Consider the following 23,207-nt stretch of genomic DNA (forward strand, 5'->3'; position numbering starts at 1 on the left):
TGGATATTCCACAAAACATTAACTCCATGGATGAACCCTGTATTCCACTAACAGTGTTTATATTTGTGCAGCTCCATTTACCTGAACATACTTGAGAACCTTGCATTTCAGAAGTCAGCTAACAGCATTCGTCAGAGGACAGACTAGACATCAGAATGGGGAAGCCTGTTTGCATCTCAGAGACCTTCTCAGCCACACCTGAACTCAAAGATCATGATGTATCACCAGGTAGGAATGTTTTCATTAAAGGACAAGTCCATATATTTGCTATTTTAAAATAATATTTAGATCTGGCGGATGGTAATCTCTAAACAACAACAAAGATGGGGGATAGAGGAAGAAAAATAATTTAGGATACTTTGAGAGCTCCTGTGACCTCCATGCACAAGAGTGTGATATAGGAGAAAATCTGAACTAATGAATGAAGAGCTCACTTCTTGCTTCACAGTAACTCAAACTCAGGTAACACTGCTTTGTTGTATATAGCTGTTAAAGGCACTGTTTTATTGAATAAGCAATCATCATCATGTTTGTAGCATACAAATAGATGTTAAAATGTTTAACAATGGGTATTTGTGTATACACACACACACACACACACACACACACACACACACACACTGGAATATAACTTAGCCATGAAAAAGAATGAAATCTTGCCATTTGCAACAATGTGGATGAACCTAGAGGGTATTATGCTAAGTGAAGTCAGTAGGAGAAAGACAAAAACTATATGATTTCGCTCATATGTGGAATTTAAGAAACAAAACAGATGAACATGTTGGTGGGGAGAAGCAAACCATAAAAGAGACTCTTAACTATAGCGAACAAACTGAGGGTTGCTGGAGGGAAGGTGGGGGGCAGTTGGGTCAAATGGGTGATGGGTATTAAGGAGGGCACTTGTGATGAGCACTGGGTATTGTATGTAGTGATGAATCACTACATCCTACTCCTGAAACTAATATTATGCTGTATGTTAACCAACATATTATGTTGTATGCTGTAATTTAAATAAAAAGTTGAAACAATAAAAAAGGGAGAAAAAAAAACAATGGTTTTATTTTTTATATAACCTGGTTTAAATGTTGGTAAGCTCATCTTGCCTCATGACAACTTTGAGCTGCCTCTGATGTTATTCTTGACTTTGGATTTCATTAGTTCTATTTATGAATTGTGTTAATATGACATGTTGGTCTTTTTGAACATATCCAAATAAATCTGCTTTCTCTTATTCTAATATATAACCAATGCTCCCAGTATGTTGTTCTTTTCAATGACTAAAATGTGGGTTTATCTCTAATCCAGTGCTCATGATTACACATCCAACAAAGTTCACTCTATGACCAAAGTACAGTCATTAGATTTTCTCCGTTAGTCCTGAGTACTTATAAGAAACCACTACTACGTGCTTCTTTGTAAACTAAGGCAGGTGAGAACAGTTATCTACCTTTCCTGTCATGATGTTAGTAATTTCTGAGGTGCTTCCCTGAGGAATGGGGGGAGGAGTAGAGGAAAAATCTGCTGTCCAGACCATCTTCAGGCTGAATATGGTCGATATTCACATATTGAGGTATACCAAGCCTTTTGAGATGACTGTGCCAGGAGTAAGAACTTGCACATCCTGTCTTGAGTCTTGTGATGATTCACACCTTGACTCAGAGATCTTCAGTGTGGGGGCTGAAGGTGGTTGGCCCAAGGCAAGTCCTCCCTGAAACATTATAATAGAATATTTCACTGGAATATTGACATATCTTCTAACTGCCAAAGACAAATGCAAGGTAGGCTATCTCTGAAATTTCAGGCCTAGGAAGCAACTTCTTTTGCCCAGTACTTGGCCATAAATCCTTAACTTGATGTTACTTAAACCCATGGCTAATGACATAAAAAGAAACTTACATCCTCCGTGGGAAATAGCTATAGTTATAAAGAAGACAAAAATCAATCAGCAATGGGAAAGAATAATCATTATAGAAACTGTATAAAGCTAATTAAACTAAATACCAATGTAAACTAAATTCTACTGTATTGGTGGATACATGTCTTTACATATTCATCCAAACCCATATAATGCACATCACAAAGAATGAGCCCTAATGTAAAGTATGGACTTTAGTTAATGTATCAATATTGGCTCAGAATTATAACAAAGATATCACACTAATGATGTAAGATGCTAATAACAGAAAAACTGTGGTTGGTCAGGAGAGAAGGTGAGGACATGTATGGGAACTCCGTACTTTCTGTAAACCGAAAAGTGTTCTAAAAAATAAAGTATTAGTAAATAATTTTTTAATTCAATAAGTATGTATAATGTAGCTTCTATGGTAGAAACGCCTGTTGCTACCTTAAAACTTCTGAATTCAAGAAAGAAGTAAATCTTGGAACATGAAGGGAAAGCAATTGATTCATGGGCTGCTTGTCTTTTGTTTTCATGGCTTTAAAAAAATAACACGCGGGGCGCCTGGGTGGCTCAGTCGGTTAAACCTCCGACTTCAGCTCAGGTCACGATCTCACGGTCCGTGAGTTCGAGCCCCGTGTCGGGCTCTGGGCTGATGGCTCAGAGCCTGGAGCCTGCTTCCGATTCTGTGTCTCCCTCTCTCTCTGCCCCTCCCCCGTTCATGCTCTGTCTCTCTCTGTCTCAAAAATAAATAAACGTTAAAAAAAATTAAAAAAAAATAACACGCATACAGAAAGGTACACAAATTATAAATATAGAAGTTTAATGAACAATCACAAAGTGAATATACACCATCTAGGGCAACAAATAGAACATTCATTGCCAGCCCTCAGCAAGTCCACTTTTCAGGAACTTGTAGTACCACAAACTAATTTTGTCTATTTTTGAAATTAAAATGGAATTATTTGATATGTATCTTTTGTGTATAACTTCTTTTGCTCAACACTATGTTTATGAGATCCATCCACATTGTCATGTGTAATTCATTTTTATTGCTGTGCAGCTTTCTGTTGTATGAATATATTACATGTTATTTATATACTGACATTTAAAATGCTTCAGACTTTGACTATCCTGAAAAATGCTGCTACAGATATTCTTATACATGCTTTTGGTGAACATGTGCACAAAATTCCTGCTGGATCTATACCTAGGAATGTGTTTACTGGGTGACAGGGTATGTTCACTTTTAACTTTAGTACCTAATTCCAGATATTCCCCAGGAGTTTACACTCCCACTAGCAGTGTGTAAGAGCTTCAGTTGTTCTAGATCCACACAAACACTTGCTATTGTCAGGCTTTTTCAGTTTTGCTATTTTGGTGGGTCTACAGTAGTATCTTATTGTGGCTTTATTTTTAATTTCCCTGATTACTAATGAGGTTTCCTACCTTTTTGTGTATTTATTGGCCATTTGGATATACCCTTTGGTGAAGAGCCTGTTCAAGTTTCATGGCCGTTTTTATTTAATTATTTTATTTATTTTTTGGGAGAGAGAGGGAGCACACGTGTGCACATCATGCGTGCACATATGCACATGTGTGCACAAGTTGGGGGAGAGACAGAGGAAGAGAGAGAGGGAGAGAATCTTAAGCAGGTTGCACACTCAGGACAGAGTCAGACATGGGGGTTTGATCCCACAGCTTTGAGCTGAAATCAAGTCAGATGTTTAACTGACTGAGCCACCCAGGTGGGTGTTTCTAAATGGGGATTGTTTGTCTTTTTCTTATTACTTTCCTTGATATTATCAGTTATATAATTTGGAAATAACTTCTCTCAATCTGTGGCATCGGTTTCAGTCTTAAATTTTTTTTTATAAACTGAACACTTAATTTTTTCCTTAATGATCAGTGTGTTTTATCTCTTATCTAAGAAACCTTTCTATTTCCCAAGGTCATAAAGATATCCTCTCTTGTAAGTCTCCTAAATTGTTATTTTTGAACCTTTAACATTTGGAACTGATTTTTGTGAATGGTATGAGTTAGGGGTCAAATTTAGTTTTTTCCCACATGGCTATCCAGTTGACCTAGTACTCTTTACTTAAAAAGATCATTCTTTCTACCATTTCTCTTTACTGCTGTCTTTATCATAGATCAAGTCTCTTCTACATCCATATTTTTTTGGACTCTATTTCCCTGTTATTCATCTCTCCTTGCTCCAATTCGACACTGCCTATAAATCAATCTATCTAGGAGAACAAGTCATTCTTCTTTTTCTTTTTTCAATGCTTCTTGGCTGTTCTTGGGCCTTTACATTTTCATTTAAATTTCAGAATCAGCCTGCCAAACACACACATATATACAAACATTTTTAAATGTTCATACAAACTAGAATTTTTAAAAACTGAAATTGCACAAAATCCATACACCAATTTGAGGGAAATCAACATCTTTAAAATGTAGTCTTCCGATTCAGGAGCCTTGTCTATGCCTCCATTTATTTAGGTCTATGATTTCTTACAATAATGTGGTATAGTTGTATGTATTTTATAGATTATGTGCTTTATAAACATACAGTTGATATGTTTTAACGTTTACAGTTTATATGCTTATATGTTTTATTTTTTTTATTTTATTTTATTTTTTAATTTTTTTTTCAACGTTTATTTATTTTTGGGACAGAGAGAGACAGAGCATGAATGGGCGATGGAGAGAGAGAGAGGGAGACACAGAATCAGAAACAGGCTCCAGGCTCCGAGCCATCAGCCCAGAGCCCGACGCGGGGCTCGAACTCACGGACCGTAAGATCGTGACCTGGCTGAAGTCGGACGCTTAACCGACTGCGCCACCCAGGCGCCCCTATGCTTATATGTTTTATAAGCAGAGTTTATATGTCCCTTAATTTTATACTCTATACATTTCATAGTTTTTTTGTGTAGAGGTTTTTTTTTTTTAATGTTTATTTACTTTTGAGAGAGAGACAGAGCATGAGTGGGGGAGGAGTAGAGCGAGAGGGAGACACAGAATACAAAGCAGGGTCCAGGCTCTGAGCTGTCAGCACAGAGCCTGACGCGGGGCTTAACCCCATGAACTGTGCAATCATGACCTGAGCTGAAGTCAGACAGTTAACTGACTGAGCCACCCAGGCGCCCCTTTGTGTAGAGGTTTTATGTCTTTCATACGTATTAATGTTTTTGATGCTATTAGAAAAAGTTTTTTTAAAATTTCATTTTCTATTAAAAGTTTAATAGATTTTTTTACTACTTTGACTTTAAGTGTAGTATTTCATCTCACTATATTCTCATATTATTTAGAATAATTTATTTGTAGATTCTTTTGGGTTTTCTGTATAGTTAATCATATCATCTGCAAATAGTGAGTTTTCTTTTCTCCTTTCCAGTCCTATATTTTTTTTGCCTTATACTTTGTAATAAGAATTACATTATCATTCAGTACAATGAATATAAGTGATAAGAGTGAGCATCCTTGCTATTCTCAATTTTAAAGGAAAAGTTTTCAACCTTTCACCATTATATTTATCATAGTTTTTAAATTAAATACTTTATTAAATAAGTTGTTAAACATTTGCTTTTATTTAGCCTGAATTAATGTTGAACTTTATCAAATGCTTTTTATTAACCATCTACTTTATGTGTGTGTGTGTGTGTGTGTGTGTGTGTGTGTGTGTGTGTGAGAGAGAGAGAGAGAGAGAGAGACAGCGTGCGTGAGCAGGGGAGGGGCAGAAAGAAAAGTAGAGACAGGGTCTTAAACAGGCTCCACACCCAGTGCACAGGGTTTGATCCCACAACTGTGAGATCATGGCCTGAGCCAAAATCAAGAGTTGGAAGCTTAACCAACTGAGCCACCCAGGCACTCCAACCCTCTATTTAGATGGACATATAATTTTTTGGGAGGGCCAATATGGTGAACTGTGTTGATTATCAAGTGCTAAAACAGCACTGTACTCCTGTAGTAAACCCATTTTGGTTGTTCTTCTTATACCCTTCCTCATTTGATTTCTTTGTATAGGAATAAAAAAATAGTAAGATTCTAATTCCTTAAACTCAAAGTTGATAGAGTATATTGTTATTTTGTGGACTGAAGGCTATGTTTGTGGCATATTTAGCAATATCACGGCTCAGATACCTACAATAAGAGTTTTCCAGGAAATTCTTCCAAGAGGGTTCTAAAATTACTGAGAAATTTAGTTGGCTAAAGGCCAACCATTAAACTTTTCCTATATATCCAACTGTGGTCTGGATACAGAAGCCTTAGGAAGAGAGATCACTATTCCCAATTTTTATTAGGGTTTTTAGATTCATTTCACAGCAATAAAGTCGGCACTTGAGATAAGCAATTAATAAAAATATAAATAATGAAAATTTTTATGGTGATGGTCCTTAAATGTGAAGCATTACTTGCAAAAGTGAAATTGACTCAAACATAAGTGTTCATCCAGGCCTTCAGCAGTTTGAAGTATCCGGAGAAGCATAGACTTGGGTCTCAGAGTTCTTGCCATGTTCTTTACACCATTCTACTTAGGTCTAGATAATGAAGTTTCCAAACTCTTTTCTTCCATGCCTCTGAATTAACATGGAAGACTTAACAGAGTAAACATAAAGTAACACTGAGCCACACCATATGATGAGGACTGCCCAAAACTATATAGCAGATTGGGTTCCTCAAGTCCTCAGACTGGTCATGCCAGTCAACACGCAGAAATGTGCTAGACTTACCTACTTATCAAAAACAAACAATTGATAAGTTACTCTGAGCCTCAGGATTTCTGACAGGAAGATGAGTCAAGATGTAGTCATTCGTGTTTCCCAAAGTTTGATCAGCTACCTTGTTCAATCATTAGCTCTGAACAGCATGGTTCTCTCTTCTTGGGGATGACTAGCATACAGCATGGGATAAAGCAGGACATGTTTCCTCTGTTTCCCATTTCTTCTTACTCACTCTTTAGGGCATCTTCGTATAGAGTGACTCTAGGAGATACAGAAGTACTGATCCATTCATAGCATGTGCCACAAGTAACATAAATATGCAGCAACCAAGATTTCAGCTTTTTAAAAATTCTGTATTTGTAAGGCAGTGTTCCTCTAATATAAGACAGGGTTAGGAGATGAACAGTGAGGTTCTCCAAGGATATTTCAGTAAAGTCTTAAGGGTGCCTTAAAACCCAGGACACTATCGCTTCAGACAATGGGATGCTGGTAATAGCAGACCATGTGCTTCTGTAAGTGGTCAAGCATGTGGATGACATGGTGTTCTTTGTCGAACAGAATGAAATAAAGCCATATTTCACTTTGTCATACGAACTAAGAGCTATAATACTAACAAACGACCAAAGTCTTCCCCCCCCCCCCGCAAAAAACCACAAAAAAACCTTTTATAAAACAAGTATTTGGTGAATGTTGAATAAACTTAAATCAGTTTACTGATGTTTCTTCTTAATATTCATTTGCTACCTATTCATTTGTTATCTGTTATCCATTAGCAGACACAAAAGTTTTAAGAAGTGTATACAGAAAAAAATTATAATTGGAAACGTCCTATTTCTTATTTTATTTTTTTTCTGCAAATTTAGAAAAGATCACCCTAATTTTGATCTTACCTGTAAAACACCTTGAACCAGCTCATAGGACACCACTGTTTTACTGGAGAACAATCTGAGAAAACTTGTTTAAATGAGAGATGAGAAAAGTTTTATGATCAAGCAGCAATCTTGTACCTCCCTGCCACTTTTCTCCATCCTCAGCTTTAAGGTAATCACCACCAGCGCCACCACCTTCACCACCATTATGTAGAGAGTTACTATCTGGCAAGTTCCATATTAAACTTTACCTGTATCATCATATTTAATAGAGTAGATATTATTACCCCATTCGATATATAAAGAAACACTTTTGGTGAGATTATCATTGCTATCAGTTTATAAGGGCAGAGTTGAGATTTAAATCCAGGTATATCTGACTCCAATGTCTCCTCTTCTCCTCCTCTTCCTCCTCCTCTTTCCTCCTCCTTCCTCTCCCTCTCCTTCCTCTTCTTCCTCTTCCTCTTCTTCTTCCTCCTTTTCCTCTTCTTCCTCTTTTTTTTTTGTGTGTGTGAGAAAGAGAGGGCACAAGTGAGTGAGGGGTAGAGAGAGAAAGAGAGAGAGAAGTGGGGCTTACCTCACAGGGGGCTCGCACTCACCGGAAGTGGGGCTTGAGGGCACCTAAAGCAGGGCTGTAACTCACAAACTGGGAGATGTGACCTGAACCAAAATTGGATGCTTAACTGAATAAGCCACTCAGCACCCCCACTGTCTATTCTTTTAACTGCTACACTGTGATTCATTTTTTATAACCCAATATACAGCAACGAGTGGAAAATAATAACCCATTTTTGTAAGTCTTTCAATAAGGTGTTTAAAAACTACTCAGTTGGGGGCGCTAGGATGCCTTAGTTGGTTAAGCATCCAACTTGATTTTGGCTCCAGTCATGATCTTATGGTCCTGAGATAGAGCCCGGAATCAGGCTCTGTACTGGGCGTGGAGCCTGCTTAAGATTCTTTCTCACTCTCTCCCTCTCCTCCTCCCCCCCGTCAAAAAACAACAAAACAGAAAAAAATTTCTCAATCATAAATCTATCACTCTATTACTCAAGGTGTTATCTGTACACTGTAATCAGGTTTATATACTTATAGAATGTATTTTACAGAATTAGTTGTAAAAAAAAATGTTGACTGAAAAGCAAGAAGGAAGATTCTTTAAGCATTTTTGTAAAGAAGAGGAAATATAGCTGGAATACCATTTTTCCCCCCTATGAAGCCTTCGTTGACCCAACCTTCTCAGAATTCCCTTAGCACTTTCCCTGTGCCCTTAGCACTTTATCTCCCAACTGAACCCCAAAAATCTGCTCAGTCTCATGCAGGTGCCGGGGATACAGAGATCAAAGATGCAGTTCCTGCCCTCAAATAACTCATGGTAAAAATATGTATTATTTCACAGCTACAGGGTGCTGTGAAAAAGGAAGGAATTAACCAGCTAGAAGGTGAGGATGGGGAGGGGAATAAAAGAACATGGGCCACTGGGAAGGAAGTGAGAGAGGCTGGGGATTTTGACCCTTGATCCTAGTCTTGAGGTGGGAGGAGGAATTAGGCTGCTCAAAGTGTATTTGTACGGATGCACATGCACATGTTGTGCCTGTGTCTTCCAGGCAGAAAGACCAAGCAAGATGATGAGGAGTCTGGTCTGTTTTGGCAACTGCAAGTACATGATTAGAGAAGGCCTGTGTGCAGGGTGTGTGCTGCAAAGTGGTTGAGGATGAAGCTGGGAAGTTGTGACCGATTTTGCCTGGCTTATTTCTTTAGCATTGTATTTTAAGGTTGGATAGTATTCCATTTGTATGCAGAAACCACATTTTGCTTATCCATTCATCTGCTGATAGATGTTTGGGTTGTTTCCACCTTTTGGTTGTAGTGAGTAATGTTGGTATATAAATATGCTGGTATATAAATATCTGTTTGAGTCTCTGCTTTCAATTCTTTGGGGTATATACCAAGAAGTGGAATTGCTAGATAATATGGATGTTTAAAAAAATGCAATCTTGCCTCCTGTGCGTCTCCTTTACTGTGCTTGCAACACTTCTGACACCTGTGGTCACCAAATGCAAGGTTTTGTTTCCCACACTAAACAATTCTCTGTGACACCAGCTGGGTCCTACAATTTAACTCAACTCTGACACTATCTGCCTGGAAATAGCATCAGATCTCACAAGTGAAAGGCTCAATTTCCTGAGACTGTTTCCTACTACATATGCCAGTCATAAGTTGTAGGTTCCCAGGTTACCCAAACCTCTGTCCAACTTGGCTACAAAGTAGAGGTTCCTGTGACCTCCTACCCCTTGGATTCAATTATTTGCTACAGCAGCTCTCAGAACTCAGGGAAACACTTACTTGTGTTTACCAGTTTATTAAAGGACATGATAAGGCCAGACTAAGAGATGCATTGGGTGAGGTCTGGGAGGGTCCTGAGCACAGGAGCTTCTGTCCCTGTAGAACTGGGATATGTCACCCTCCTGGTACGTGGATGTGTTCACCAACCTGGAAGCTCTTCGAACCCAATACTGTTGGGATTTTATGGAGGCTTCCTCACATAGACATGATCAATTATTAACTCAGCTTTTAGCCCCTCTCCCCTCAAGAGAAGTCGTTGGGGGAGAGGGAGGTGCCTGAGAATTCCAAGCTTCTAGTCATGGCTTGGTCTTTCTGGTAACCAGCCTCCATCAGTAATTTAAAGGGCACAGTGACAATTCTGCCTGCTGTTAATATTCTCCCATCCCCATCCCTTACTCTATTAGATTGCCACACTACAACTCTCTTTTTTTACTTTGTTTGGGATTTTCACCTTTTGAGCTACTGATTAATCATTTATCATTAAATTTATCCACTCAAAACATATTTATTGAGCACCTCTGGTAAGCATCAAACGTTAATAAAAGTAAGGGCATGAATGCCAGAAGATGACAGTAAAAGCAGAGTAACCAGGAGTGTGTCCTGTGGTGGCAAGTGGCAGGTAGTGGGAGCTAGCCTGAAGTGCAGGGCTTGGGAGACTGGGATTTTAATGATATGGGAAGGCTGCTGAGAGGAAGGAAAGGTCATTGAAGAAAAAAAATCCTCCATGTGACAAATTTTCCCAGGGCTCATACTGATTGAATCTATGTGATAAATACTGATATGTCCAATTTTCTTTGTTAACTCCTAAAAAAATGTATTTACTTTTCTATCTTTAGCACCTAGAACATCTTCCATAGCGCCATATTAATGGTTGTTTCTACAGGGAATTTTATATGTAACTTTAACTGTCTATGAACTAAGTAATGGTGGAAACTGGTAATCTAAGGCGAACCAAAATGTGCCCAAACTGTAATTAGAAAAACTCAGAGCTAGAAAAGATCACTCTTCTCTCTACAATTCATAGATGAGAAAACTGAAACCATAAGATTTTACTGAATCTGCCAACGTCACATAGTACGTTGTTAGTAGCAGGGTCCATAAAGAACTCTGCTGCTCTGATTCCATTTGTATGGAATCTCCTGCTGCGTCATATTTCCAGCAGGATGAATGAATCTGAGAAAAACCGTTGTAAATGTCAATGTGTATCATTGTACTTACCGAAACTTGTATTCACACAAAAATCCCAAATGACTTTCCCATTTTCTCCAATTTGAACTGACAACCCATGATTATGCCATGTTGAAGAAACCTCACCTTCCCAATTTGTGACCACAGCCCATTTCATCCCCAATTCACTGCACACAACAACAAAATTCAACAAAGAGAAGGTTTGGCAGGCTAAAGACAAATGAAGTTAGGTCTGTGGCTTTACAGCCTTATTCAGTTAAAATTTTACCTTCTATAAAATGCAGCTTATCTAATTTATAAGATATACTCAGGTCTAACCTGTTATTATGATATTGCACCCATCGTAAGAAAGTGTAGGTATATCTATAACGCATGTTTACATCTTCATTAATCATGGAGTCTTGAACTTCTATAATCCTTTTTATTCAATTGTGTCAAGGGTCTTAAAGAACGTCTTAAAGAACGTGAGGTACGCATTTCTCATTAAGGAAGAAATCATGATTTTCTCAGAATATAGCCTCACTAGTGTGCCCAGTTTTCGTGGTGTTTGAGCTATGTGGACCTCAAAACCCAGGTTAAATCTGCAAAATAACTTGTAGTATGGCATACATAAGCCTAGTAATCAGTAATGTTATAAAAAATAGTGTTTTAAAACACAGGTTTTGTTCTCCTTAAAAGCAAGAAACATATAGTAAAGATGTCTCCCTTCCTCCTTTCCCCTCTCATTCTTTCTTCTCCTACAGAATTCCTGGCACTGAATTTTGAACTCTTGAGCACGAGTTCAGTTATGAACATAGTGACTGGGGAAAGCTTCCTATAATCTTAGCTTGAGCAGTTATTGATGGGTTTATAAGGTTTGCCTTCAGAGCTGTAATTAGTATGCAAATGTTCAGTTTTAGCTTTGTAAGTACAGACTTAGGATGGTTCAACTTAAGATTTCTCAACTTTACAATGGTGCAAAAGTAATATGCATTCAACAGAAACTGTACTTTGAATTTTGAAGTGTGATCTCTACTCTCTCCTGATGCTAAGCAGCAGCAGGCAGCCATAGCTCCCGGTCAGCCATGTGATTACGAAGGGAAACCCCCCACACACTTAAGACCATTCTGTACCCATACAACCATTCTGTTTTTCCCTTTCATTCAGTACAGTATTCAATACATTAGATGAGATATCCAATACTTATGAAATAGATGATCTTGCCCAACTGTAAGCTAATGTAAGTGTTTTGGCACATTTAAGATAGGCTAGGCTGCTAGCATGTTCAGTAGGTTAGGTGTATTAAATGCATTTTCAACTTAACGATATTTTCACTTACAATGAGTTTATCAGAATATAACTCCATTACAAGTAGAGGAAGATTTGTACTCCCATTAGTTCCCATAATCCTAAGATGTAGTCTTTCAAATCTGTAATAATATGCTATTTTCACTCCCTAAAATCAAGTTACTTCAGGTACTGGCCTACCACATCTACTGCTTGATATCTGTGGATTTCTTTTTCTGAAATGAATGCTCTTTGTAGAGTTTCTTTTGGGAGCTTAATCACATTCTCAGCACAGAAGAATTCTCTTTAGGTTAAGGGGATCAGCAAGTCTGATTCTTTCAAACTATAAAAATGAAAATATTCATAGCAGATTATATTGGTGGATAAAATTGGTTTGGTTAGGATTCATTCCAAAAAATAGTGACTGAAAATAAACTGTTATCCCTATAGACACTTATTGGCATGAAACAAAGTCAGCTTCACATACCTACAAAACTAAAGGAAACAGCTCTGAGTGAAGATAATATGTACTGGTAAAGCTGCTTTTTAAAAAAGAGGAACATCTTGCCAAAGATTCAAACTCATTCCTTTTGGGGCAGCTTAATTGCACAAGCTTTATGTTAATTATTGTTATATTAAAGATTTGGCAGTTTTACAAATATCTTAAACTTGTACGTACAGGTTTAAAATGCCCTATTTCAACGGCCCAGAGTTACGCTAGGAAAGCATTTCAGAAATGGCAACGTATAGTAATGCTTTTTTGTTTTTTAAAAATCCTATGGGCAGCTTATAATTCATAGTCTCATAGGAATTTGCTTAACAAATGTGGACGTGATTAGTTGCCTGCTTTCCAAAACCCAAACCTATGTTCTTTGGTATCATGATATGCTATCTGCCAAACGACAGGCTTTCAAAAGTCTAAGAAGACCGTGTCTGCTGGTCAGTGTTATCTGTGTATTTGGTATGAATTCTACTCACGGTAGACCTTTGGTAACAAAGAGGTTGAGTTTTCAATATCCAGCACTCACAGAAAGGGATAGATTCACAAGTTATAACACAGTGTAAGGAAGAGGGTAAACAGTGCAAACTAAGCCATCATTTCCATGTACTATGGACTACTGGAAAACAGTTGAGTAACATTCTCTTGATTAAAAAAAAAAAGATAAAGGAAAAGCTTGTAAATGGCTCTAAGTAAAGGATAATTTGACTCAGAGCCAGTCACTTACATTGAAAAGGGAAAAATAACTGAGATGATGTATGTACTTGAAAGCTGTGATAGTAGTAACTAGAGTGGCACATAAGGGGAAAACTTGGGGAGGTGGGAGGTTTGGCAAGAGTTTGAGTTAAAGGTGCTCATTGTTGAAGGAAAACTATTGTCTTAATTTGGGGTTAATGAAGTTTAAATAGATGGGTGGAGTCTTGGAGGATCAGGTCAGGATTAATGTAGCTATATTTGTTTCTTCTTTTCCAAGATCCTATTCATGGGAAACACGTATTTTCACTATTAAAAAATGGTGGTACCATTTGCCAGGTGAGGGTCACCAGCATCATCATCAAGTTTCACGCATTATTTTTTGGTGGCCACAGAGGTGTGACAGAGTGGAGATCTGGGTAATGCTGATGTCACTGACAAGTTAGGTATGGCATGGGGGACATGGGCATGAGGATGTCTTGGAGGTGGAAGAGAGAGAATCAAGGAAGAGTTGCCTTTGCTCACGCCCCCCCCCCCCCCATCTTTGATAATGTCTTTCCAGTGGATCCTCCCTGGAGATTTAGACCTCTGTGTCAGGTGCTCTGCATTCAATGAGTTTGGTACTGCTCATCAGGCCCATGATGAAAATCTATTTTCATAGATTTTCATAAAAAAAGGCATTTTATGTAGCCTTTCGGAATGGTGGGAAAGGGATGAAGTTTCAAACTAGCTTTCAGATCATGAATTGGACCAGAACATTCCTGGTTGTAGGCTGCCTCACAGATTTTCTCTACTACTATATCTATCATCAAAGTTTGCCAAGGGGTTAGAAGAGCAGATGAAAAAAAAAAATCAATAGCATCCTAGAACATGGTAGAATGATCTCTTAACTCCTTATTTTCCTGGTACAATTAGACAGTCTTGCTTCTCCATCTAAAAAATATCATCAAGAAGAAAGCTTTTAATATAAAAGCTTTTAATATAAAAAGACTGAAACAGTAACGAGAAGCAAGGATAGCAAAATGCATTGACTTCTTTGCCAGCACTTCAAACAGATTTCAATACTGTGAAATTATCTTGGGAGTTGTTATCTCTCAAACTTCAGGTAGTTAAGGATGATTATAAGACATGTTCTGTTGCTTAAGGATTTGCTGACATCTAATGCCTTTTTTCCTCGAAATGAATGCAGCAGTAACAGTTGAGTTAATAAAGGATCTGAGAAAAAATGTGGCTTTTAGCTATACTTTTATTACCATTACCTTTCCACAGTCTTAACTCCTCTGCCACGACCCTCCCACCCACACACTATCTACCTCCTTCCTCACCATTACTAATCTAACCTGAATCACTCTATTCTTCTCCAAGAGAACACACCCCAGTAACAACAGTGAATCACAGACACTCTTGCTTCTCTAGTCTCTAACGAACTTGACAAAATGCCAGATCTAATAAAATAAGACAGGAACTTCAGGTGAAGGGAGCTCTGTAAGGTTCTTGTTCGGTATCCTACCCTCAATATTAGTTACCAGATGAGTTTCCTAGTCTTGCAGTGGACAAGTTTTTATCACACTAATGGTATTGACCCTCCCCATATTTTCCTGCTCTAAGTAGCCATCCTACTCAGTAAGGCAACCTCTCGGGCATGCCTAATAGCTAGCTAAGTCAAGGGCTCTTTCATCTTGAGGGTGAAAAAAAAATCGGTTTGGGGCACCTGGGTGGCTCAGTTGGTTAAGCACGCAACTTCGGCTCAGGTCATGATCTCATGGTTCGTGAGTTTGAGCCCCACGCTGGGCTCTGTGCTGACAGCTCAGAGCCTGGAACCTGCTTCAGATTCTGTCTCCCTCTCTCTCTGCCCCTCCCCTGATCACACTCTGTCTCTCTCTCAAAATAAATGAACGTTAAAAAATTTTTTTAAAAAGTCCATCAATTACACATTATAGAATTCCATATGAGATCTTTCAGTAATAGAGAAAAGAAATAGAAATAGTTTGTCAGTTACGCAAAGGGAAATTTGTAAGATAACAGAGCACTAAAACACATCTTTACCATGGATAAATCTATGAGAATCAAATTCATGGCAAGAGAAACATACAGGAGAGTTTTTGAAGATTTTCTACTTATATACAAATGTCAGAAGAAATACTGAAAGCTAGTTAAGAGAATTTAGTAGACTTTATCTGAGTGTTACAAATGTATATTAAATTTTGTTTAACCTGCCCTAATGCACAATATAAATCAATTTAATCATGTGGATTTTACACAATACCTCACCCAAATGGATTTTAATCCTGGTTTTAAAAATGTATATTTTTCATTGTTAAAAAAATATCTATGGACACTAGCTATATCTGCATGATATAAAAAATTGTGTTAATACACAAAAGTCAGTGGAATGGAATTTAGCTCACCCTGTTAAGATTTTTAAAATAATGCTACAGCCAAGAATTTAAAAAATAAATCCAGAAAATGAAATTTTAAATTGTGGCTTAAACGTGTGTCTGTATGTGTGTGTGTGTGTGCGTGTGTGTGTTTATGTGGAGAAAGGGAGACTATTTTCTTCTTGCTATTAAAAAATGAATAAAAAACCCTCATAAAGATTTTTAGGCCTATGTCATCATCCCACTGACAATAATCACAGACAAGAACTGGAAGGAGCATTTTACCACTCCCTGATGAATAACAAAGTAGCTAACAGTAGCCTTGGGTATTGGAGAAATTTAAAAACACACAGAGAAACATAGTGCCTTAGGTTAGTATTAATTACTATTATCACCGAATTCTATTGTTCAGATTACTCTCTACGGTAGAGTCAGGCAGGAGTCCTTGCCTTCTGGCTCTCTAGGGCTGTATTTTTCCCAGCCTGAAAAGTTTCAAGTAACATACAATGTCCTGTGTCACAAACAACAAACCCCTTAGGAGCCAATAGATTTCGGGCTCCTAAAGACACAGAAGTGTTTGCTGGGCCTTATGTAAAGGTATAATGAAAACTATGAGGGGCTATATTCTAGACCCTCTACACAAAGTTGAAAATGGAAGGTATGTTTCTATTTGGGGATGTCACAAGAGTAAGTAAAATACCAAACTTAACCCTGGGAAGATCGTTCAGTTCTAACAGTATATGGAAGTCAGAGATGTAGGTCAACAAATGCGCATTTCTGAAATACAGGTTTTCCTGAGCACTTATCCTGAAGTTCTTTGAAAATCTGGCCAAAACAATCCCATTTAATATACCAGTTCACATAATAAGCAAGTCAGAACATTTGCAAGGCAAGGTGTTGTTTTCCTTTACGCAGCCAGGAAAAACGCAGCTCTGAGCTTAGGCTGTCATGATAAAAGGATTTTGGAGCAGCTGATTTTAGAGAATCATAAAAACAACCCAACCTTATGCCCCAAGGTATAAAGAATATGCAGAGTCTGCATTGTGCTTCTAGTGTCAGGACAAATCATTCTGCTTTTTTCAGTGTAACTGATGCCAATGGATGAGTAAAGAGAGAAATAAATGTACAGACAGACCTGTGGCTTGGTGAGGTGAATAACACCTGTATCAGAAAATCATGAGTTCTCCCTTTCATTTTGTAACATCCTTGAGGTTAATTTATATAGTTTTTGAAAAATTTAGAAGAGGTGGAATATGTATTATTAATTGTATACGGAGGCACCACATTTTCTGCTATTTTTGGCTTAAATTAGGTAGGATCTTATAGATGACAGCATCTTCAAAAAAAATCTGGCCTTGGGGCGCCAGGGTGGCTCAGTTGGTTAAGCGTCTGACTTCGGCTCAGGTCTTGATCTCAGGTCTGTGAGTTCGAGCCCCGCGTCGGGCTCTGTGCTGACAGCTCAGAATCGGGAGCCTGTTTCAGATTCTGTGTTTCCCTCTCTCTCTGACCCTCCCCCGTTCATGCTCTGTCTCTGTCTCAAAAATAAATAAACGTTAAAAAAAAATTTAAAAAATAAATAAAATAAAAAATCTGACCTTTTGGGGCGATAAGTGAAAGGGTGAAAGAATTATGTGATGCATACCTTTAAGTGTATTTATTTTGAAAGAGGGAGAGTGAGAGAGAATGAGTGGGGGAGGGACACAGAGAGAGGGAGAGGGAGAGGGAGAGGGAGGGAGAGAGGGAGAGAGGGAGAGAGGGAGAGAGAGAGAGAGGGAGAGAGAGAGAGAAAGAGAGAGACTCAAAAGCAGGCCCTCTGCTGTCAGCCAGGAGCCTGATCTGGGGCCTGAACTCATGAACCGGGTGAGAAACCAAGAGTCTGACACTTCACCGAATGAGCCACCCAGGCGCCCCTATGACACATACCTTTATATGAGGGAATGGTGACTACAGTTGCATATATAAAATCACAACTATTGAGTGCTTCCCCTGTCATGAATTCTCATTTAATTCTCCAGTCCCTAGGAGGGCGGTGCTATTATGCCTATTTTACAGATAAGGAAGCCAAGGCACAGAGACACTACCTTACCAAGCATATAAAACAATCTCAGGATTTTAACCTAGGCAATTTGCCTCCAAGGTTTATATCCTTAATCACTGCACTGGGTTGTCTTCAGGTTCTATATTTGACCGCTTAGGACTCAGTTAATTCCTTGGGGTCCTGGCTACTTGTAAGCCATTATTAGACATTTGTAAAGAGAGGCAGTGTCAACATTCACAATGGCCGTTCATTAGGGTTGAAAACACTAGCTCCTTGAATGTTCCTAACTTCCATGTGACTCAGAAATTACTAATTGTCTTTCCCCAAACCCAGTGCTCCACCCAACTTATTTAACTTTGCTGTTGCACAGCAACAGAACACCACCACCAGGAAGTGAGGGTTATTTTTTTAATGTTTTATTTTTTAATAGTAACCTTTGTGCCCAACGTGGGGCTCAAACTCACCAGCCCGAGATCAAGAGTCCCGAGAGTCCCGCGCTCTTCCCACTGAGCCAGGCAGGCACCTGCAGGAAGGTTATTTTAATTTTTTATTTATCTTGAGAGAGAGATTGGAAACGCTGACAGCCGGACACGCGGCTCGAACTCACGAAATGGAAATCATGACCTGAGCCAAAGCCGGACGCTTAACCAACCCCAGCCACCCAGGCGCCCCTGAGGGTTATTTTAGAGGAATGCGCTGCCCAGTGTTCAGCAAGGGCCATCCCTGCCTCAAAACATCTGAATTCTGGACCAACACAAACTTACTTAGCGATTGGTCTGCTTCCCGCATAGCCCAAAGGGGCTACATTCTCACAGATTTGACCAGACTGGAAGCCAAGCTAAAGAATTTAAAATTTGAGGTTTTCAGTAGAAAACCTATGACAGAACCGCCGTTGGCGGCAGCAAAGGCTGGAAATTAGCTCAACTGCATCCGCCGGGCCTCTTGGAGAGATTTCTAACATGTTTGGTTCTCAACCGGCCGCGTAACCCAGCGCTGGTCTTTTGTGGTCTCTGCCTCAGGAGGGCTTACAGCCTTGAATTTAAACCACAGCCGGCTCTGCGGCTTTTCCTCCCGCCCCGTCTGAGGAAGGACCATTGCTGTGGTGAGCGAGGGCGGACACCATCCAGAAGCAGGAAAATGGGAGGGGGGGCGGTGTTGGGGGGACGCTGAGACGTACTTCACACACCAAAAAACCAGGAAGCTGGAAAAGAAGGCGAGGCCAGGAAAGAGGAGGGACAGGACGCCCGGGAAGGAAGCACGCCCCCCCCCCCCCGTCCCCCCGTCCCCCCGTCCCCCCGCTCGGAAGCCGTCACTCTTCCCAAGCTCAGCCGGGCCCGCCCCCGACGCCTGTGGAGACTCGCGGCCACGCGCGCACAAGGCCACAGCTCTTTGGCGTTGGGCGGAGCAGAGCTGCGAGCGTCCTCCGACCGGGCCAATCACGCGTCTCTGTCGGCTCCGCGAGGCCCAGCTCAGCCTCCACCCCTTCACGGGCGCTCGGGGCCGCGCGCGCGCACGCACGCAGTCCCACTTCTTGGATGCTAGACCGCGCGGAACTGAACGCGTCGGTCTATCTGGCCAATCGCGCGTCTCTTCCGCCTCCCGTGAGGCCCCGCCCCTGGGACGGGACCGGCTGCGGCCGCGGCGGCGCGCATTTTCTCCTCTGGGGGAAGGCGAAGGGAGTTAACGTGCCGGCAGCTGCGAGTGTCGCAGAGCGGGGCTGCTTCGGCGTCGGTTGTGGAGTCGAGTAGAACTCCCTTTCCGCGGTCAGGGGACCTCTCAACCCATCCTCTGACCTGAGATCTTTCCAGGGTTAGTGTGGGTTTTCTGCTGTGGTGGGAGGAAGGAAGGAACTCCTCCCTGTCCCCAGCCCCCAGTAAAATTGATGCCTTTGTTTGAGGAAACAAACTTAGGCCAACTCCCTTTCAGGGCTTAATTGCTACTTGACACAGACGTGTATTTATCTGCGTTTGTGTTGCTGTTCCTCAGGCATGGTTTCTAGTCACAGAGTTTTTTAGGGTTTAAGGTAGTGTGACATGGTTGATTATGTTTTGTGACTCAAGATTTCAGTTATATTTCCTTTCATTGTAAAGGTGGTGTAAGAAATTAAAGAATTCCTGAAGAATTCCAAGGTGGTTATTCTCCCCAGCCCCCACATGGCAGATTTGAAGATGGAGAGTGTTTACACGAGATGCTTGTTAATTTGCCCCGAAAAAAACTAGTAGTCTTAGTTATTTAGGAAGGTAAATGGAAAACTGTAGAAAGCCTAAGAATGAATCACAACTAAGTGAAATAGTTGCTGGCCTACTTGTGGCTGTTATATGTACAACAATAAGTTCTTTTACAAAAACTGAGTATATAAAGGTGTGGGTTAATTTTAATTACGTTATGATTTTTTTTTTTTTTTTTTTTTTAAGAGGTAAACCAAGATTTCATTTTCAAGATGGAAAGCCCATCCTACTCGGCTGTGATTTCACCTAGCACTCCACGGGACTGTGCCGATCCACCCTCTCCCTGTACAAGTAGTTCAAGAAAACAAGTACGAGTATCTTAGTTCTTTGAGTGGAGCTAGTCATTATGTCTAGGCATTGGGCCAGTAGGGGGTTTAATTCTACTGGAGGTTGTTAATTTACATAATGTGTAGATCAAGAAGTAGGTATTTTAGTAACTATTAAACAGTTTCAGGTTTTTATTCTTAGCTAATGGGTTTGACTCCCTGCCCCTCCTCCCAGATTTTCATCTTGAATCAATTATTTTCATTTAGTTTCAGATCAGCTTATTACAAAATTCCAAATTGAGGAAGTTTGAATCTGCAGTATTCTGAAGGTCTTTGGCGGCAGGATCTAGGTCTTTTCCTTAAGAAGCACTCATTAATGTCAGGCACGTGCTAGTTGCTGAACAAATGTTTGTGAAGAACGGGATAAGTGTCTCAACACTATTTTAGAAGGGTGCTGACTTTGCTAAAATGAAAAGAATGAAATTAATGGGGCTTGCAGGAATTAAAGACATTTTGTGATGGTTACTTTATATATATGGAGATATAAAGCCATCTAGTGGTGTCTCCTATTGTAAGGTATTTATTTCTAGTTGATTTACTTATATGAGAATGTTTCTCTTGATTAAGGTTTTGTGCTTTTTTCCAGCCTATGAGTGCAACACTTAGAGAACGATTAAGGAAAACAAGATCTTCATTTAATTCCTGTGATAGTGTGGTAAAACGTCTTAAAGTAGAGAATGAAGGGAATGATCAAACTTTTTCCAAGAAACCAGCATCTTCGACAGAAGAAAACTGTTTGGAATTTCAGGAAAATTTTAAACACACAGACAATGAATTTGAAGAAAGTACATATTTGAAAAATACCTTCAAAAATATCAGTGCAAGTGAATCTCAGTCACTTGACACTGAGTCACGAAGTGATCTCCAAAGTGGCTTTGTGAATGAGGATCTTCCCAAACAAGGATTAATTGAAGAAAGAGCAAAATTGATGAAGCAGATTGAGGAGAAAGAAGACCTTCTTCGGAGGCTAAAACTGGTTAAAATGTATAGATCAAAGGTGAGAATAATTTCAGAACCATTTCTTTTTTTGTTATAATTTTTAGATAAATGATAAGTAATTTCAAAGAGAAAATAAGTTTATTTTAGCATAATGAGCAGTAAGCCAAATATCCAGAAACCTGGCTTCCCACAACTGTAACCCAAATGTTAGTCATAGATTTAGAGGAGAGTAGGTCTCTCAACACCAGATACAACTCTAAAAATTGCCAGCTCTCATTTAATATGTAGTAGAAGCTTTTCTCTCTAGTTTCCAGCCTGTAGGAAGTATTAATACCAAAAGATAGATGCAAGTACAACGACAACAGAAGTGACAGCTGCCAGTGAATGATTATAAAAGCTAAAATTGGGCCACAGAGTACAATAAAAAGTATTTTTAGTAATAATCTTATATTCTTCCAAATTGTTAAAATGCTCCAGGTATTTTGTTTGCTAAAAACAACAAATATAAATTAGATTTTAGACTTCAGCCCAGATAGGTTGAATTCCATAGAAGTTGGGCACTTGGAAGAAGATAACCTTTACTTAACTGGATCACTCACAGGTACGTACGTAGTTCCTCCTCCTTCCCCGGCAATGTGGAGTAAGTGGTAGGATAGTGTGTCTTATTTGCTGTCTTGAATTTTTAGGATTTTACTAAATATAACTACTTGGGTTTTAACTTATATTTATATTAAGTTGAATATTTTCATTTTTTTTAAAGTACAGCTGTAATAAAGGTTTTGTTTTGTTTTGTTAACCTATATTGTTGCTTTTCTACATAGTTTTGTCCTCCTTCATGATTTGATTTGTCCCTGAGGGTAAGTAAGGATGGTCTAGAGCTTGGACCAAGCAAAATGGAACTCAACCTGAGTTGTCATTGTAACCATTCTACTTAAAACCATCCTACTTTTGCTTGAGTAGAAGTCCCAATCCTGACCAAGTATGTTACCCCTTAAACCTACTCAGTCGACTAATTTAACAACTTTCATTAAGTATGTTAAAAAAGTATGTTAAAATGTTAAGGTATCTAGCTATTGACATATCTTTATTTATTTTATTTTTTTCCTATTTCAGAACGACCTGTCTCAGTTGCAGTTGTTAATACGGAAATGGAGAAGCTGTAGCCAGCTATTGCTTTACGAGTTGCAGTCGGCTCTGTGCGAGGAGAACAAGAAACTCAGCCTGACTCAGTTGATAGACCACTGTGGGTTAGATGATAAATTGCTACACTATAACAGAAATGAAGAAGAATTTATGGGTGTTTAATTCATAATTTTTTCTCCAGAATATTTTTGAGAATTCCCACTTAAAAGATACTTCATACATTCAATTTAAAGGGAAGGTAGAAACATAAGGGCTTAGAGAAAGGTATCTTGATGAATATCCATTTAGAGCAATTTATTTTGGTTATTTTAATCAATTTATTTTGGATAAATTTTCCAAAGATAACTTGACATTTAAAGAAACATGAAAAGGGGCGCCTGGGTGGCGCAGTCGGTTAAGCGGCCGACTTCAGCCAGGTCACGATCTCGCGGTCCGTGAGTTTGAGCCCCGCGTCAGGCTCTGGGCTGATGGCTCAGAGCCTGGAGCCTGTTTCCGATTCTGTGTCTTCCTCTCTCTCTGCCCCTCCCCTGTTCATGCTCTGTCTCTCTCTGTCCCAAAAATAAATAAATGTTGAAAAAAAAAATTAAAAATAAAAAAAAATTGTTTTTAATGTTTATTTATTTTTGAGAGAGACAGCATGAGCATGAGCAGGGGAGGGACAGATAGAGAGGGAGAC

The 23,207-nt window shown here is 39.3% G+C and overlaps 1 protein-coding gene and 1 long non-coding RNA gene across 3 annotated transcripts; one reads left to right on the forward strand and one right to left on the reverse strand.

Annotated features, from left to right (window-relative positions):
• Nucleotides 1–1,035: 1,035 nt before the first annotated feature.
• LOC121037544 (uncharacterized) lies at nucleotides 1,036–7,895 on the reverse strand. The gene is made up of 3 exons (XR_005793817.1): nucleotides 7,512–7,895; nucleotides 6,631–6,882; nucleotides 1,036–1,708 (listed from the first exon to the last, which is right to left on the reverse strand). It is a non-coding gene; the product is annotated as an uncharacterized LOC121037544 (long non-coding RNA).
• Nucleotides 7,896–19,499: 11,604 nt separating this feature from the next.
• Nucleotides 19,500–22,896, forward strand: SFR1 (SWI5 dependent homologous recombination repair protein 1). Of its 2 annotated transcripts, XM_040486355.1 has the most exons (4): nucleotides 19,503–19,704; nucleotides 20,310–20,431; nucleotides 21,036–21,446; nucleotides 22,502–22,896. In XM_040486355.1, exons 2-4 carry the CDS (start codon nucleotides 20,336–20,338, stop codon nucleotides 22,691–22,693), a joined length of 699 nt encoding a protein of 232 aa, XP_040342289.1. In that variant the 5' UTR covers nucleotides 19,503–19,704; nucleotides 20,310–20,335; the 3' UTR covers nucleotides 22,694–22,896. The 2 variants fall into 2 exon arrangements, with proteins under 2 accessions (XP_040342290.1, XP_040342289.1); XM_040486356.1 differs by lacking the exon at nucleotides 20,310–20,431 and having other exon boundaries at nucleotides 19,500–19,704.
• Nucleotides 22,897–23,207: the final 311 nt, after the last annotated feature.

The sequence above is a fragment of the Herpailurus yagouaroundi genome, unplaced genomic scaffold, assembly GCF_014898765.1.
Source record: "Herpailurus yagouaroundi ecotype Mexico unplaced genomic scaffold, PumYag 163, whole genome shotgun sequence".
Taxonomy (NCBI): domain Eukaryota; kingdom Metazoa; phylum Chordata; class Mammalia; order Carnivora; family Felidae; genus Herpailurus; species Herpailurus yagouaroundi.